We start from the raw sequence: 18,614 nt of genomic DNA, 5'->3' as shown, positions 1-18,614 counted from the left end.
AGAAGATGAAGAAATCACTTTTGAGATGAATCAAAAAGTGAGTTATGAAAAACCAAGATATGAAGTGTTAAGGGTGATTGATTTGGAAGAAGAAAATCTTAACGAGCTAGATGAGATTGAGAAATTGATGGATGGAGAGTTGAAAACTTGGGAGAAACCTCATCTTGTAGAAGTAAAATGTTCCAAACCAAGAGCTTCAATTCCTATGATGTTTGAAGTGTTCGTGTTTACTACACCCAATGCTTAAGTGGAAGAGGTGAGTGACGAAGAAGAAGACGATTCGGGTGATAATGGTGAGATAAATAATGAGGAAATGGGTGAAGAATTAGAGGAGCCAATAATTTCAAAGATGGAGGTAGACAAAGAAGATCATAAAGAAGATGAGAAGAAGAATACAAAGATGAGAGCAAAATAAAGGATTGAAACGCAAGCATGAAGAAAGCGTCGATCCAAAGAAGAAGGAAAACTCGAAGAAGGCGTATATACGAAGGGTACAAGCATACAAGAGAAAGTGGAAGGAGCAAAAGGAGCAATGGGAGATCCCAGTCCCACCCGTAACAATGTAGAGTAGGAAGGAGTTCGGCTCACGACACCTCAAAAAGAAGTGCTTATCGGGAGGCAACCCGGTGTTTTAAGAGTTTGCAATTTCTTTCCCCTTTGATTTATTTTTAGTATTTTTTTATTTTTAGTTTTATTTTAGTTTAACCGAATGATAATGTGTTTCTCTAGTCTTTTCATCTTATTTTTTAGTATGAATGTGAAGCAGTGAAGGAGCTTAATTGAAGAAAAAGTTGTGAGATTTTTGGAAGATTACAGTTGAAGACCATATTTTTGAATAAATGTGGTATTCCTACCTGATGACGGGAAGAGTTTTAAAGAATTTTACATAAAGAAGAGGTGGGGAATGGTCCTAAGCCATTAAGAAGTAAATATGCATAACATTTGGGCTCTAGAAGACATTCTGAGAAGTCACCACGACGTGTCCATCATCTCCATGCCATGGGCATTTATTTTTAATGTGACTGAATTATGTCAGACCTATTCCCATGATGTGACATCACTAGGCCACAACGTGGCATTCTTAATTTTTACGATCATGACAGCTTCTTACTTGACACCACGCCGTGGCGTTTCTTTCCGACACCGTGGCCCACGTTCTGCAAACTTTTTGATGATTGTTCTTTGATTTATTTTAATCCAGCACATTTACACTCATGAAAGAGCCCAAAAGTACTGTTTCCAGCAAAGTTTACCAGATGTCCACCACACAAGTTTCAAAATTTGATCTTGCCACTACTACCTAGGGGACTTTGTTCCATTTCCCCTTTTTATTTTTATGTTCTTTAATTGTTTAAATATGCAATGGGGACATTGCATGAATTAACTGTGGGGTAGAAGTTGAATATAGGAATATAAGCATACTGATAAAAAAAAATAATTAAAAATGACTAGGATTTAAAAACAGTTATTAGAAACACTTGAAATAATGGTCTAAAATTGAATCTAGTTAACACTTTGCTTGTATTATTGTGTTGATATCTAGGTTTCTAGTTTTGTGTGAGATGATCCGATGCGAGTTTCAATGTTTATTTGAGCCCATATATGCTCTAGTGTATTTGTGGCTTCCCTATCCTAGTGAAATCATGGAACAAAAGCACGACCTTGTTTAGTTTGAGGGACATAATATGTTTAGTATCGTGTACCAGAAATGTATCCATGAGAGCTTATGTAGTCATTGCATTTTAGATTAATACCTCTAACCAATAAGGGTTGAAGTTAAATTCCCTTGTTTAAGCATATGTTTTTAGGATTTTTTTTGAGTGAAAAAGGTGAGAAAATTAGAAAAACAACAAAAATAAAAAAGTTACAAAAGTTTGAGTGAATAGGAGTCTACAAAGCTATGAAGATCAAGAAATATCATGACGAAAAGTTCAAAAATTGAAGACTCAAGAATAAGAGAATTTGCCAATATATTATGTATTGTAAATTTTCATTTTTAAGTTATTTTTCCATATGTATGCTTGGGGGCTTAACCAAAAATTACGTTGATGTGAAGAAAGATTTCTTAGGATGTATTCGGAGGGATGCATAAAATAAATGTTGTTCAAAAGAAGTGAGGAAGTGTTTATGAAGATTGTGAGTATTTAGGATTATGGAGGTTTTTAGAAAAACTAGACACAAATACATGTGTTGCAGTCTTCATGTAATGGAGAAGCTCAAAATGGATTGTCTTGTGCGATGTTGGTAGCTAAGGTTTTAATATGACGGTATAATAATAAAAATCAGTTTGCTTGGGGGCAAGCAAAAGCCAATTGTGGGGTATTTTGATATGTGCATATTTAATCATGTATTTCGTGCATATTTCTAACACTTTTAGGTACAATTATGTTTATTTTAGGACATAAGATACATATTATGTTTGAAATATGTTTTGTAATAGCAAAGACATGCTCGGGATGAAAAGGAAGCAAATGAAAAGTTGGAAGTAGGAAAATCTGGGCTACGTAAAAAAGAAGACAAAGAAGGCTTGAAGATTGAAGCCCACGGCGTGGCCACTCTACACCACGTCGTGGCAATTGGAAGATTTACAATCATTGAGCTGACTTGGAGAATACGAGATTTCATAAAAGACCATGACGTGGTGCCTATTCACCACGATGCGGTGATCATATTTATGGAAATTATATATATATTCAAACATTAGGTAGAATGCGAGGACTTTTGGTTGATTTTCTAATAGGGATTGTGACTAGAACCCTCTGGAAACCTTTGAGAAGATCAGAAATTGATTTGAGCTCAAGATTTAAAGAGATTTAGAAGAAATCTACATAGATCTATTCGGTTTGCAAAGCATTACTCATGTCTAGTCTAAATTGTGTTGATTTAGTGTCTTTTTATGTTATTATGAGAGGCTAAAAATCTTATACTTTTGTTTGGTGAAGATGAACCTGAACCTTATGTGTTGTGTAACGACCCAATTTTCATGACCAAAAATTTCGTTTTAAAAACATTACTTTAGAAAATATTAAAAACTAAAAACATTGTCTGATCAAATCATAACACAAGTGAACCATGTCTAAAAGCCAATTCATACATTCAATCAAAATATCAGAGTACAAATCCCAGTGAAGCTCGTAAATGCGGAAACCGGAGAGTGTGTGTGTGACATGCTGCTACCGCGCCGGCTCCTTTCCCCTAGCTGAGGAGGTACCTGAAACCAAAACTGAAGACTGTAAGCACAAAGCTTAGTGAGTTCCCCCGTCGTACCACATACCATACAAACACGTAACATACATACTGCCAGGCTATTCTGGGGTGCCTGACTACCCGGTACGGCCGTTCTGGGGTGCCGTCCTACCCGTGTCAAGCCATTCTAGGGTGCTGACTACCCATGTCAAGCCATTCTGGGGTGCTGACTACCCGTCGGTCCTAACAACCGACCACAGGGACTGGTCCCCTCATACTACCTCTATCGTATATAACATAACAAGCCAGCATGCAAACATATCATCATATACTGTCAGACGTATATGGGGTGTCTGACTACCCTTCGGTCCTAACAACCGAACTCGACTACTATCACATACAACGTATCATGCTAGCATATAACATATCAGGTAGTAGTAAACCTAGATGATATCACAAAGACAATCATCTACCATACATCTCCTACTGGTGGGTCGGCGTTGTGGCCTTAGACCCACCGCTACTGGAAGGTAACTCACCTCGAAGTAGCTGCTGATCTGATCGGGAACTGACTGCCTACTGCTGCTGCTCCGGAAATCCTCCGGCTGCAATTCCCACAATATACCCAATCAAACACTGCGCACTGACCTTTGGGTAAAAAGACCATTTTACCCCTGACCATGCCCTAAGTCAAAGTCAGAGTCAACTTTCAGTTGACCCGACTCGCCGAGTTGGCTTTCCAACTCGCCGAGTCCCTATCCAAACGACTGCCCTGAATCCCGATCCTACCCGTCGAGTTAGGCGACGACTCGACAGGTTTACCTTCTTAACCAATATTCAAGTCCTTCATCCTACTCGCCGAGTTGTATGAACAACTCGTCGAGTTCATCTTCATCCGATGAACACTGATGCTAAGACTCGCCGAGTTGTATGAACAACTCGGCGAGTCTCAGAGTCCATCTTCGTCCGAAGAACACTTATGCTGAGACTCGTCGAGTTGTATGAACAACTCGCCGAGTCTGTTCTTGATCTAAGGAGATTGCCTTGAACTCGCCGAGTCAGGGCATTGACTCGCCGAGTACCTCCATAGATGAGTTAAGCTTCCGACTCACTGAGTCACACCCCGTGACTCACTGCTCACTCGACACTACGAAAAGGGGACAAACTCGGAGACTCGCGAACAGACTCGCCGAGTCGTTGCCATGCATCCACTAAATACACAGATTTGCTCGATTCCAGTCGATGCCATTCACAGATCTGGACTTCTAGGACACGAATCACACGTAAAGTTTCCAACTTTACATGTGGATATTCACCAATATGGATTTTAGGGCTCAAAATGTCTCAAAAGGGTAGATCTAGGGCTAACAAGCAACATGGGGCCATAAAGCTAACAGATCTAAGCTCCTGGAGCTCAATCTTGCCTAGATCCAGAGGCCAAACATCTTATTACGACATATAATGCACATACAAGCTTGGGGATTTGACCAAGAAGGACCCAAATGAAGTTTTAAGCATAGAATCATGGGGAAAATGGGTTATACCTCAAAGGAACTGCTGGAAGAACACAAATAATGCCTGGATGGCTTCCCTTCTTCTGGATCTACTTCCTTCCTCCTTCCAAACCTTCAAAAACACACACACTAACCTCAAACTCTCAAAGAATAGCTTAGAACGAGAGATACAGGGCTTTAAGGGTCAATGGGGGCCGGCTTGGGGCTGATAAGTCCTTTAAATAGGGTGCAAACCCCTGAAACTTAGGGTTTCATCCAACAGCTATGACTCGCCGAGTCCAGGATATGGACTCGCCGAGTCGCCAACTTAAACGTGTCTTGGGTCCCGCATCCACTCGGCGAGTCGGACCTATGACTCGCCGAGTCCAAGGCTAAAAGAAAGGAAATACTCAGATAACATTTACGTACCAGGAACCGGGTGCTACATGTTGATTTCGATTTATGGATGTTTTATGGTGATTTTACTTGTGTTTGATAATTAAAATCCTAGCATGTTGAATTTCTAGTATATATATTGCTTATTAATCAAGTTCTATGTGATAGATGGCCATTCTAGATGCATGAATTTGTTACCTAATTATTTATGATCTTTAAATAATTAGAGCTAGGATTAATCACATCTTAGATTAGGTAATTAAAGCTAGTAACTTTAACTGTGTTAGAAATCATAATTAATATTAATTTGTTCTTGGTTGCTTAACTTGATCATAGGATAGTAGCTATTAGATTTATCATCATAGTTCAGTTTGTGCTTATTATCAATTTGGTGTTTAACTTGTGTTTGATCATTGCATAGTAATTCATAAATTGATACATCTAGGTATTTGATCATAATAGCTAGTTAGTGAATTGGTAAATCAATATAATCCATCCACTAAAAGTCAACCACATGAGAAGGTGAAATCGGAATTGAACAGAAGTACTCTTTAAATCTTGAAGTAGATTTGTTTTATTTTCTTTTTTAGTTGTTAATTTGATAATAGTTTGATTTAAGTTCATCTGATCTTGCAAAATCAGCAAAATCCCTCAATTTAAGTTTGTTTCCTAGTTTAATTAGAAACAGTTATTTTAATTAATTAAATTTCGTTCATTGTGTCCTACACCCGACTTACCCAAACTATTCAATAATCCGACTAGGTACACTACCTATAGGTGCATAAAGTAGTTAAAATAATTAGGTTTATAAATTTAAAGCTAGATAGTATATAAAGTGCACATCAATGCTTCATCTTCTATTTTGAATCCAAAACTATAAAAACTTCATCTAAAACAAGAGTGTCACGGCTGTAGATGATAATATCAAGAAAACGGCTGTAGGATTCGGGCAACGATGACAACAAGAACAAGGCCAAGTTTTCATCTTCATACTAAACATCTATATTCTCCAAGTTATTAACCAACTCTTTGAATGTGGAAATATATTCAGCTAAAGAACATCCTTTAATCATCTTGAGATTGAACAATCGTTGCTTTAGGTACAAATTGTTTGGTAGACTCTTAGTCGTCAATAATTGTTCCAACTTTAACCATAAAGCACTCGTTGAAGTTTCTTGCAAAACATCATTTGAAAATTTCATACAAATCTGGGATCAAGCTTTTAAATCTTTCATCTCTTTATCTTCTTCCGCCCATGAAGTGGGCATCTTATCGAAACCCAAAAGCGTCTTGTGTAAATCTTTCTGAATAAGAGCATCTCTCATTTTTGCCATAGTGGAAACCTTATATTCGGATCCAACAACAAAATATCATATTGCATTGAAGACATGATCAATCAATTAAAAAACTAATCCCAACAAACTAATATTAAACTCGGAGCTCTGATACCAACTATGATAAAGAAAGAGGTTAAGGATGCACTAAAACGAAAAAGCCCTAATACATCTAATACCTATAATTTAGAACAAGTTTAGTATTTTAGGGATTGTGGTGGTGTTCATTTGATTAAGAGAGAGTGAGAGAACAAGAGATGGAACCAGAAGAAATGAGTGGGGTGGGGTGAGGATATTTTAATTTATTTTCTTTTTTTAAGTTAAAATTAGAAAGGAAAAAACATACAAAAATATAAAAAAAAAATGACAAATAAGTTATTTTGCAGGCTTAAGACCATGTTTTAGAAACCATAAGAACCAAATTTAAAATATATATATATATATATATATATATATAATAAAAAAAATTTAAAAAAAAAAAAAAAAAAAAAAAAAAAGGTTTAACAACTTTGTGACCTTTATATGTAATTTTGTCTTATAATACAACTAAGGAAAAGAGATTTGGCCCGAAGGCACCATAAAGTAGGTATTTTTGTAACCAATAAACAAATAGCTCTAGATAAACTGCATGGACACGAAACCGTCTGAGAGCGCGACAGATGTATGCTTTACCATTACAAAATCAAGATTTAATAATTATCATGCCTCATGTACGATTGTGATATGTGAAAGCGATAAGAATGTATATGATTGATGCTTTGATTTTTTTGATTCAAAACTATATTTAATGGACTAAATCGGTGTGCATTTCCATATATACAAACGCAGTTCTTTGATTCCACAACCAATCGTTAATCCTTGACCAGAATCTTCTTCTTCTTCTTCTTCGTGTAGTTACTGGAGCTTTACTGTGTTTAATCTATGTCGACGACTAAATTAAGCAGAACACATAGTATGCGTGAGCGTGTCGAAAACACTCTCTCCGCTCATCGCAACGAAATTGTTTCTCTCCTTTCCAGGTGATTCATTAAATTTCGTTTCGCGTTTCACGTTTTACATCAATTGATGCAGATTTTTAGGGTTTTATCTTGTTTGATTTGTGTATTTATGCGCTTTGCTTAGGTATGTGGCTCAGGGGAAGGCCATATTGCAACCCCATCAAATACTCGACGAACTTGAGAATGTCATCGGCGACGACGCTTCACGCAAGAAGCTTACTGAGGGTCCTTTCGGAGAAGTCCTAAAAACCGCGCAGGTAATAACCTAATTCCATTTCTAATCGTTAAACTACACCACTGCTTTTTTTTTTTTCAGGTTAACATTTTGTATTGAAGTTCGCCCTTTCCATGATATTGATTATTGATACCTTTTCTGTTTTGTGGAATGATAGGAAGGCATAGTATTTCCTCCATTTGTAGCTTTAGCTGTTCGTCCACGACCTGGTGTTTGGGAGTACGTGCGTGTGGATGCATATCAACTGAGTGTTGAGCAGCTGAGTGTTTCAGAATATCTCGTGTTCAAGGAAGAACTTGTTGGGCAGTAAGTTGCCTCCACTTTCACTTTCAGATAGTCTCTGTTTTCAGATAGTTTTTTCATAAATTTAACTTGTTAATTACAGGTATAATAACTCTTATGTGCTTGAGCTTGATTTTGAGCCATTCAATTCTACATTTCCTCGACCAACTCGTTCTTCTTCAATTGGCAATGGAGTCCAGTTCCTCAACAGACACCTCTCTTCAAGCATGTTCCGCAGCAAAGATTGTCTGGAACCACTCCTTGATTTCCTTCGCACACACAGACACGATGGACATGTGATGATGTTGAATGACAGGATACACTCCATGACTAGACTTCAATCTTCTATGGTCAAAGCAGAGGATTATCTTTCAAAGCTTCCACCTGATACACCCTACTCCGAGTTTCAATACGAGTCAGCATCATCATCAGCATCTTTCTATAATTCTCTTCAACATCTTTCTTTTGCTTTCGTATATTTCAACTTCAAAATTTGAACGCAGATTGCAAGGATTGGGTTTCGAAAGAGGATGGGGAAATAACGCTGAAAGAATCCTTGAGATGATGCATCTTCTATCCGACATTCTTCAAGCTCCGGATCCTTCCATTCTGGAAACTTTTCTTGGTAGAATTCCAATGGTGTTTAATGTCGTCATATTATCAATTCATGGTTACTTTGGTCAAGCAAATGTTTTGGGCTTACCAGATACCGGTGGTCAGGTACATAAGTACATTCTTTTATAATTAATTCACTATGAATTTTGAATTTCATATCTTTATTATTTTATTTTTTTTCAAACACAGATTGTATATATACTGGACCAAGTTCGTGCCTTGGAAAATGAGATGCTTCTTAAATTAAAGCATCAGGGACTCGATATCAAACCCAAGATTCTGATTGTACGTATACTTTTATTTCTAATCCTGTTTTTAACAACATTCTACATTTTTTTTTTAAATTAAACTTTGTGATGTTGTAACTTATTTAAGGTGACTCGATTGATACCTGATGCAAAAGGTACTTCATGCAACCAGCGATTGGAGAGAGTTAGTGGAACTGAACACACCAATATACTGCGTGTTCCTTTCAGGACAGAGAAAGGGATTCTTAAGAAATGGATCTCAAGGTTTGATGTATGGCCTTATCTAGAGAAGTTTGCAGAGGTAAATTAAATTAAATTAAATCAATCAACCAAATTGAACTTTTATAGAATATTATTTCATTTTTAATGATATATGTTGTGTTACAGGATGCAGCTAGTGAGATTTCTGCTGAGTTACACGGTACTCCTGATCTTATAATTGGAAATTACAGCGATGGGAATCTTGTTGCCTCCTTGTTATCCTACAAAATGGGAGTAACTCAAGTAAGAAACCTTTTTCTTAAGATAAAAAACATCAACTCGTTTTCCACAATGTGGTGAAATTTTGTTATATTGACAAATGCAGTGCAACATTGCGCATGCTTTGGAGAAAACAAAGTACCCAGATTCGGATTTGTATTGGAAAAAATTCGATGACAAGTATCACTTTTCTTGTCAATTTACTGCTGACCTTCTAGCCATGAACAATGCAGATTTTATCATCACCAGCACATACCAAGAAATTGCAGGAACGTAAGTTTTTATGGTCAACAAAAATCCACGTCAGCATCAGCTTATGTTTGTTTTATAAATTAATTCATTTCAGGAAGAACACTGTTGGACAATACGAGAGTCATTCGTCTTTCACTCTCCCAGGGCTCTACAGGGTTGTTCATGGTATCGATGTCTTTGATCCAAAGTTCAATATCGTGTCTCCAGGGGCAGATATGTCCATTTACTTCTCATATACCGAAAAGGAAAAAAGACTTACATCCCTTCATACTACAATCGCAAAGCTGTTGTATGACCCTGAGCAAAACGAGACCCATGTGTAAGTCACCTTTTTCATTTTTGCTTTCTTTCAAGTTCAAATTGAAAGAGGGATAAAAAAAGAAGAATGAAATTTTGCAGTGGAAATCTAAAGGATCAATCGAAACCCATGATTTTTTCAATGGCAAGACTTGATCATGTGAAGAATATAAGTGGTCTGGTGGAGTGGTATGCTAAAAGTAGTAGACTCAGGGAACTGGCTAACCTTGTTGTGGTTGCTGGTTACATCAATGTGAAGAGGTCAAATGACAGAGAAGAAATTTCAGAAATTGAGAAAATGCATCAGCTTTTCAAGACATACAAATTAGAAGGTCATGTGCGATGGATTTCAGCCCAAACAAACCGTGCTCAAAATGGTGAACTTTACCGCTATATTGCTGATGGAAGGGGCATTTTCGTCCAGGTATAATATGTTTACTGATGGCGAAAGTTAACATGTTTGCCCTTCGTTTTAATAAAACGTTTCTTGTGTCTGTGGTATTGTGTGTGTTAGCCTGCTTTTTATGAAGCTTTTGGGCTTACAGTGGTGGAGTCCATGACATGTGGGCTTCCAACATTTGCCACGTGTCATGGTGGCCCAGCTGAGATTATTGAAGATGGCGTGTCAGGTTTCCATATTGACCCGTATCATCCAGATAGTGCAGCAGTAACTATGGTTGATTTTTTTCAAAAATGCAAGGAGGATCCGACTTATTGGGTGAAGATATCTGAAGGAGGACTTAAAAGAATACATGAAAGGCAATAAATATATCTCATATCATATCAAATTAAATAAAAAAACTGATGCTTCTTCAAGAGTTGAATTGAGAATTTTTATAATGTTGTAGGTACACGTGGAAGATTTACTCTGAACGTTTGATGACATTAGCTGGAGTTTATAGCTTCTGGAAATATGTGTCAAAACTCGATAGGCGTGAAATTAGACGTTATCTTGAGATGTTCTACATTCTTAAGTTTCGTGATCTGGTGAGCTTTTTTTACAAAACGAAATTGTTAAGGAATCACAATTGAGATAAATTTTATTAATTCAAGATGCTTTCAAAGAACTACACTCAACCAATTTTATAGTACGAATCTAAATTTGGCTGGTATTGCCTAGTTACCTAAAATTCAATAGGTCACACGATTTATGGAAATCGCCTGATTTTATTTACAACTAAAAGTGATTAATTTAAATTGGGAATTGAGACAAAATTGGAGGTCTAAGAAGCGAAATTGGCTCCAATGGGTTGCTTTGTAATGGGCCTCCGGTCCATTAAAGCTTTCCATTCATATAAAGTGGGCCTTATCAATCTTGTTGTTTCATATCATTTACAGTTTAAGAACTTAAGTATACATAACTAATTTGGTGTATATTATTTCAGGTGAAATCCGTTCCACGAGCTGTAGATGATGAGCCATAAAGATTCTACTCTCCTTTCCAATAACTATAAGCAGATTGCTGCTATGTAGTTGGGTGAGCTCCTTCCAATAATGTTCAATTCAGATCTAATTATATAATTTGCGAAAAGAATATTCAGGTCCAGGGTTTGTATAAAAAATAAAGGCATTTGAAATAAATAGCCTTTCTATTGTCAAACTGGTTTTAGTTTAGTAATTAGTACAATTAGTACAAGTAATTAATAAATAGTTGCATCAAGGTTTGTTCATGAACAGATTGAGATTGAATAATGTTGTAAAGAGAGCATTGATTTTTAGTTTAGTAATTAGTACAATTAGTACAAGTAATTAATAAATAGTTGCATCAAGGTTTGTTCATGAACAGATTGAGATTGAATAATGTTGTAAAGAGAGCATTGATTTTTAGTTTAGTAATTAGTACAATTAGTACAAGTAATTAATAAATAGTTGCATCAAGGTTTGTTCATGAACAGATTGAGATTGAATAATGTTGTAAAGAGAGCATTGATTTTTAGTTTAGTAATTAGTACAATTAGTACAAGTAATTAATAAATAGTTGCATCAAGGTTTGTTCATGAACAGATTGAGATTGAATAATGTTGTAAAGAGAGCATTGATTTTTAGTTTAGTAATTAGTACAATTAGTACAAGTAATTAATAAATAGTTGCATCAAGGTTTGTTCATGAACAGATTGAGATTGAATAATGTTGTAAAGAGAGCATTGATTTTTAGTTTAGTAATTAGTACAATTAGTACAAGTAATTAATAAATAGTTGCATCAAGGTTTGTTCATGAACAGATTGAGATTGAATAATGTTGTAAAGAGAGCATTGATTGGGATATTTGGGATATAAAGTGAAGTCATATATGCTTCGTTGGGGACAGCAGGGGTAGGAATGTCTTCACGTTGTAGTTAACATGGGAATGGATGGATTTGATACACATTTTTTTTCTTTATTGGACCCGGACCCGGACCCATGTTAATTTTTTTCATCATGTCATGTCTGACACAACTGGAAATTTGCAGCCTTTTAGCCACACCACGTGATACGCACAACCCCTCTTCCTATCTCCTTTAATAACTTTAAAGTTTAAAGAGTTTTGATGGGTCAAATCTCGTTGGGCTCCACACCAACGGTAATACTATAATCCTACTACTCTGCTACTTTCAACATTTTCCCTTTTTTATTTCTTGGAATTATTATCCTATCCGTCTCCATTTTCCATACTTCATTCCAATAATACCGGTGACTGTCTTTATTTGTCATTTTACCATTTCTTCACAAGTGTAGACCTGCTACCATACCAATTCAAACTTTAAGCCTTTTATGCACAAATATTATAGTAGTCTTTTTTTTTTTTTCTTAAAAGGGTAACTAGCTCTTATCCGTGTTCACATATTGGCAACTTCTTCTTTTTTGTACATAATAAACCAACTAACTTGTTTTAACTGTTTAAATTACACCGATATTACCGGTTAATACCTGTTTTAACCGGTAACTCAAAGGGAAAATGACTTAGGAGGGTAACTACCTCTTATCCGTGTTCACATATTGGCAACTCTTTATTTTTTGTACATAAAAAGCAACTAACTTGTTTTAACTGTGTAACATCCCAAAAATCATGAACAAAAATTTCGTTTTTAATTTAATACTAAAACCATAATTGTCAAACCATTAATTTAATACTCCTACATCGGGCCTCGCCCGACATCAGGCCCCGTCTGCCATCGAGCCCCGTTCGGTATACAGATCTGTTTCTCTTAGACCCCGCCCACTAAACACATGAAATCATATAACATGTTAACACATAAAGAAACATACTCTACCGTATCATTGCCGTGAGAAACATACTCTGCTAATAATAAGATACGGAACTTCGTTCGTACTCAACTAGTTCCAGCCAAGGCTTCAGCAGTGCAAGGTGAGTCTCCTCATTATGTGAATTGGTCTAAGACCACAATGTCAGCCCATGTAGTCTATGAGTAAGAAGACCCGGGGGTTAGCCCTAAGCATTGTATGCTAGTATGTTATTCCAGACCAAGGTCCGATGTCGGGCGGGTGCCCGAGGAATGTTTACATGTTAGATTATATTTGTTGTCTGTGTGATACTTGTATGTGCCTGGTAAGGAGGTGAGTGTGGGCGAGGTCCCATATCTCATCACTAGCTGAGTACGGACGATGTTCTGTATCTCATTATTAGCAGAGTATGTTTCTTAGGACAATGATACAGTAGAGTATGTTTCTTTATGTGTTAGCATGTTATATGATTGTATGTGTTTAGCGGGCGGGGCTTGGAGACAGGCGGGGGCCTAAGAGTGACAGACCTGTATACCGAGCGAGGCTCGATGCCAGGCAGGGCCTCATCCCGGGCAGGGCCTGATGTCGGAGTATTAAATTAATGGTTTGACAATTATGGTTTTAGTATTAAATTAAAAACGAAATTGTTGGTCATGATTTTTGGGATGTTACACTGTTAAAACAAGTTAGTTGCTTTTTTATGTACAAAAAATAAGAAGTTGTCAACATGTGAAAACGGATAAGAGGTAGTTACCCTCATAAGTCATTTTCCCTTTAAGTTACCTGTTAAAACATGTATTAGCCGGTAATATTTGTGTAATTTAAACAGTTAAAACAAGTTAGTTGCTTTATTAAGTATAAAAAAGAAGTTGTCAATATGTGAACACGGATAAAAGGTAGTTACCCTCCTGAGTCATTTTCCTTTTTTTTTTTCCGTTAAAAACCTTTTTATTTGCTACGAATGATATCAATAATAGTAAAATGCCCAACAATCTACTACTACCCAATAATAGATAACACAATGTTACACTAGATATCTCCTCCATATAAAAGGTTTTATTTATTATACATCATTATTTTATTACACATCATTATGTTACACTAGATATCTCCTCCAATAATACAATGTCACTCAATAATAGAGACTTTGTTTTATTGATGTTATTTGATTTTTTTATCATCCATTTTTTTAAAAAGGGAAAGTGAATTTTAGTGAGGAGTTTTGGTTACTTGATCGCATACATCTTTTTTATCATCCATTTTATTAAAAAGGGAAAGTGAATTTTAGTTATGTAGTGTTGGTTATTTGATCGCATACATCTTTTTTATCATCCATTTTATTAAAAAGGGAAAGTGAATTTTAGTCATGAGTGTTGGTTACTTGATCGCATACATCTTTTTTATCATCCATTTTATTAAAAAGGGAAAGTGAATTTTAGTTATGTAGAGTTGGTTATTTGATCACATACACCATCTTTTTTTATGGCAACTGCCTTGTTTTTTAAAGGCGGATGCTGCATTACATAAATGAATATTTTTACCAAAAAAGTGTAAAAAGTAAAGCAGCAAACGGCAAGAAATAGAGAAAATTATATAAAAAAGAGTAAGTAGCGCGTGTACTAGAAAAACCATAAATAAAAAACATTCATTCATGCGAGAGAATTCATACGGCTACACTAATAACGCCGGTTCTTGTACGCAAGCTTACAATTAATTGCATCGAATTGTGCTAAAGAAAAAATCACTTGAAACTAGTAAATCCATCCAATAATAATATATTTATAAATATATTGCATTTTTGTTCTCAGGGCTCGAGGAATTTTGGTTTTTTTTTTCCATCCATTACCTCTTAATAATTGTGTTTTACCCTTCCACCTTCCAATCGTTTAGTTAGTTGACAAATTCCTCTAAAGCTGCCCAAACGAGTGAGCCAAGTAAGACAACGCCCCAACAAGTGGCGCGTTAATGTAAGTCGCCGGTTCAGACTGAAAATAATCAGACCGGACATCCGGGAAGTGATCATGCTCATCCGGTCCACCAACCACAGCCCCAATCAATACATTCGGGTTAGGAATCTCCGAATGCATGATCGAGAATCCAGACCCACACTCGATCTTCGCCGGATGTGCAGAGATAGACGGGAGTGACGATCCTCTGTGGTGGATCCTTAACGGGTATCGTGGACCATATCCCACCATGTAAGACATCTTCAACGGATTATCCCCAAGCAAGTAATCCACCTGTTTCTTCGCAATCGCTCGAAGCCGTTTAGGGGTCACAATCGACCCACCGCAGTTCACAACCTTCCGGGCTTGCGTCAAGTACTTGGCGTAAGTTACGAGTAAGAAGGAAGCTGACGTCACATACTGCATATTAGAGTCGTCCATTTTAAACAAAAGCCCCCCTGGTGTGAATTCGGATTGAGAAAAGGGTGCCCCTGGAATCAGTGAACATATGAAGCTATCCGCATGACCTTTGTAGTCATGGAGCGATTGGAGCTTTTGTACTAGAAAAGCCTGTCAAATAAATTAATTAATAAAAATGAATCAATAATACTTATACAAGTTTCAAGCTTTTAAGTACCTTGGAGAGAAGAACCCTAGCACCAGCATGTTTATTATCCCAGCCAAATGTGTTATCGGTTTCAGCAGCTCCTAGGGTTAGGCCATTTGCTTGAATGTAGTTGAGGTATTTCGGGCTCCTTGTTGCTTTCTGTAACCATGCTGCTCCCCATAACAGTTCATCTTCGTATCCAGAATAGGAGCAATAGTAGGGGCAAACAAATTTTTTCAGCCCGTTGCTGTAGGACCCTCTATACTTATCAGCAAACTCAAACACCTAATGTTGTCATATGAACTAAGGCTTATTAAAAAAATAAATAAAAATCCACTTCTACTCTTATCAGAAATGGAACAGTAATCTCTGAATGTGTACTTACACTAATGGCCCTCTTGAGTAGAAGCTTAGAGTAAGTCCGGTCAGACTTTCTGAAAACCAAAGAAGCAGACGCAAGTGCAGCAGCTGTTTCAGCGGCCACCTCTGTTCCAGGGGTATTTCTGTCAATCTTTATCACTGTTCTAGGAGTGTCCATGTCTTCAGGTCTCTCCCAACAGGCATGATCTTTTGTTGCGTCACCCACCTTCAATTCATTGATTTACAAACAAAATCTTTAAATACAGAGAAAAACAGAAAAAAAAAACAGAGCACTGAAAATAATCTAAGTAAATACCTGAACATATATAACATCTGGTTCTGCAGTAGCTTTGAGTAGATAATCGGTAGCCCAACGAATAGCTTCTTTGGCATTTCCCAGCTCGCCTTTCATCAACCCCCCAAATTCAAGCACACTCCATGACAACATCGTGGTGGTGAAGGCCATCGGAAACCCAAACTTGATGTTGTCACCTGCATCGTAGTACCCACCAACTAAATCCACCTGCATTGTCAAATTTCACCAAAATTAGAAACAGAAGAACAAAAGTTGAAAATGTCGAGTTCGGATCTCCGATTACAATGTCAGTTTAGTAGGGAGGAGGAAGTGATATACTTTCATGGCTGCTCCGTCTGAAAGACCGGAGTTTTTTCTCCAAGTCATCCTCTGGTTTGGGGGAAGTTTGCCGGACCTTTGGCCTTCAAAGAAAATGAGGGATTTGGTGAGGGCGTCTTTGTAGTTGTGGGAGGCGACGCGGCGGGGGCTGTGGGCGGGGGAAGACATGACGGTGACGGCGACGGAGATTAGGAAGAGAAGGAAGAGGATTCGGTGAAGAGACGAGGAGGAAGAAGGAGGAGCCATTTTTGGGGTTTCCCCTTGAGAGGTGTTTGGGAAGTTGGAAGCGAAGTGTGAAAAAAGGAGTGGGAAAGTGAGGTGTTTATAAAGAGGAAAAGCGGCGTTACAATTAACGTCCTGCTTTTCAGCTTTTGTTAAAGATAGTTAAGTACTTAAGGCAATGCCAACACTCCACACCCTGTTTACCCTGAGTATCATCTATATAAATATACAATAATAATGAAATAAATAAATAACTTTCCAACAGGTAACCAACATAGTTAACTAACTACAAAAACAATTATAGTTATATTCATTGACCATATTTAAGGTACTACGTCACTATAAAACCATGTTTTTCTAAACTTTAACAAAATAAGGACAACAATCGCAAATATGAGTCCGCAAACTTGCCAAGAAGCTTTTTTATTTGCAATATCATTTTTGGTCTACTTCAAATTATTGATCATTCATTTTTATCTCGATTCAATGGTATTTACATATATGAGTATTTCATTTCTAAGTATATATATAATTGTTGGTGCTTTGCTTTTCTTTCTCAGTGTTACTCTCTTTAACACTTTAAGATGGAGATTAATGTAGAAGAGAACAAAGATGAAGCTTGTCATAATTTCTTAATGAAAATGACAAAAATTAAAAATTATTAATGATGCAAAAGAAGGCCAACACATAGCATAACGATTATCCTTTGCTATTCAAAAAAGGAAAAATAAAAATGTTGTTTTTGACGGAAATTTTGAATATGTATAAATCTCCAATATTTTTTGAAATATTTTTCTGAATAGATTGTTAATGTATCTCACATCAATGTGATGGTTATATACGTTGAAGTCTTTTATTTCTCATAAAGTCTCTTTTGAAAATATCATCTTAGATTTTATATATATATATATCGTATCAACAGACGTTTTCACCGTGTTAACATAATACATCTTTGTCTATTTTCATCAAATTTACATCTCTAAAGGGTACTAATGTATCCCTATGTGACATGGTCATATAAGTGTCATATATGTTGGAATCTCGCCTCATCCCATAACCACATTTTTTGATAGACAGTCTTAGAATATATATATATATATATATATATATATATATATATATATATATATATATATATATATATATATATATATATATATATATATATATATATATATATATAATACAAACTATGTTTAAACCTATGGAGATCACAGCTCATAACGAAAAATGATAGTCATAATCGAAAATCATAATGAGTAATCAAATATTTGCAAAACAGATTATTAATTACATTACAAAAATATAAGTTGTGTTAGTAAGTTTATAAAAAAATTAATTTATAAATTGTGTTATGAATGTCCAATTTATGTTTTGTATGTTTAAATATTTTATAAAAGTATGAGTTTGTACAACGCAATATACATTTGAGGCAAAAAACACACAATAAATCACGAAAATAACATTGATATACGAAAAATTAAACACGAGATAATGTAATAAACATACATAAACACAACATAATAAATTATAAATTAAATGATGAATGAAGTGTCGGTCTATTATAATTAAATAAAAACAATAATAATAAAATAAAAATCTACAAATTATTTATTAATTTGTAACATCTTCTTTATTAACAACAAGTATAATATTTTACTTAAAATCTCATAGTTATAAATTTTAAACTACAAACTTGGGTTTTCAAAAATGTCTTTAGAAGTTTGTTCGGTTTTATTTATTTGCACATTGATGCACATTTTTATTGTAAAGAAAGATACAAAATTTGATATCAAAAGATTATTTG

General features: G+C 35.9%; 2 protein-coding genes across 2 annotated transcripts; one reads left to right on the top strand and one right to left on the bottom strand.

Annotated features, from left to right (window-relative positions):
* Positions 1-7,167: 7,167 nt before the first annotated feature.
* Positions 7,168-11,539, top strand: LOC111888768 (sucrose synthase 2). The gene is made up of 14 exons (XM_023884879.3): positions 7,168-7,428; positions 7,532-7,664; positions 7,800-7,948; positions 8,028-8,339; positions 8,428-8,644; positions 8,729-8,824; positions 8,915-9,088; positions 9,175-9,291; positions 9,374-9,540; positions 9,614-9,838; positions 9,919-10,240; positions 10,331-10,575; positions 10,665-10,803; positions 11,202-11,539. Exons 1-14 carry the CDS (start codon positions 7,331-7,333, stop codon positions 11,238-11,240), a joined length of 2,433 nt encoding a protein of 810 aa, XP_023740647.1. The 5' UTR covers positions 7,168-7,330; the 3' UTR covers positions 11,241-11,539.
* A 3,116-nt stretch (positions 11,540-14,655) lies between these two features.
* LOC111888765 (endoglucanase 17) lies at positions 14,656-16,892 on the bottom strand. Its single transcript, XM_023884877.3, has 5 exons — positions 16,586-16,892; positions 16,268-16,474; positions 15,977-16,177; positions 15,622-15,876; positions 14,656-15,554 (listed from the first exon to the last, which is right to left on the bottom strand). Exons 1-5 carry the CDS (start codon positions 16,829-16,831, stop codon positions 14,946-14,948), a joined length of 1,518 nt encoding a protein of 505 aa, XP_023740645.1. The 5' UTR covers positions 16,832-16,892; the 3' UTR covers positions 14,656-14,945.
* Positions 16,893-18,614: the final 1,722 nt, after the last annotated feature.

The sequence above is a fragment of the Lactuca sativa genome, chromosome 8 (genome assembly GCF_002870075.4).
Source record: "Lactuca sativa cultivar Salinas chromosome 8, Lsat_Salinas_v11, whole genome shotgun sequence".
Taxonomy (NCBI): Eukaryota; Viridiplantae; Streptophyta; class Magnoliopsida; order Asterales; family Asteraceae; genus Lactuca; species Lactuca sativa.
This window is presented reverse-complemented; position numbering and strand designations above follow the sequence as displayed.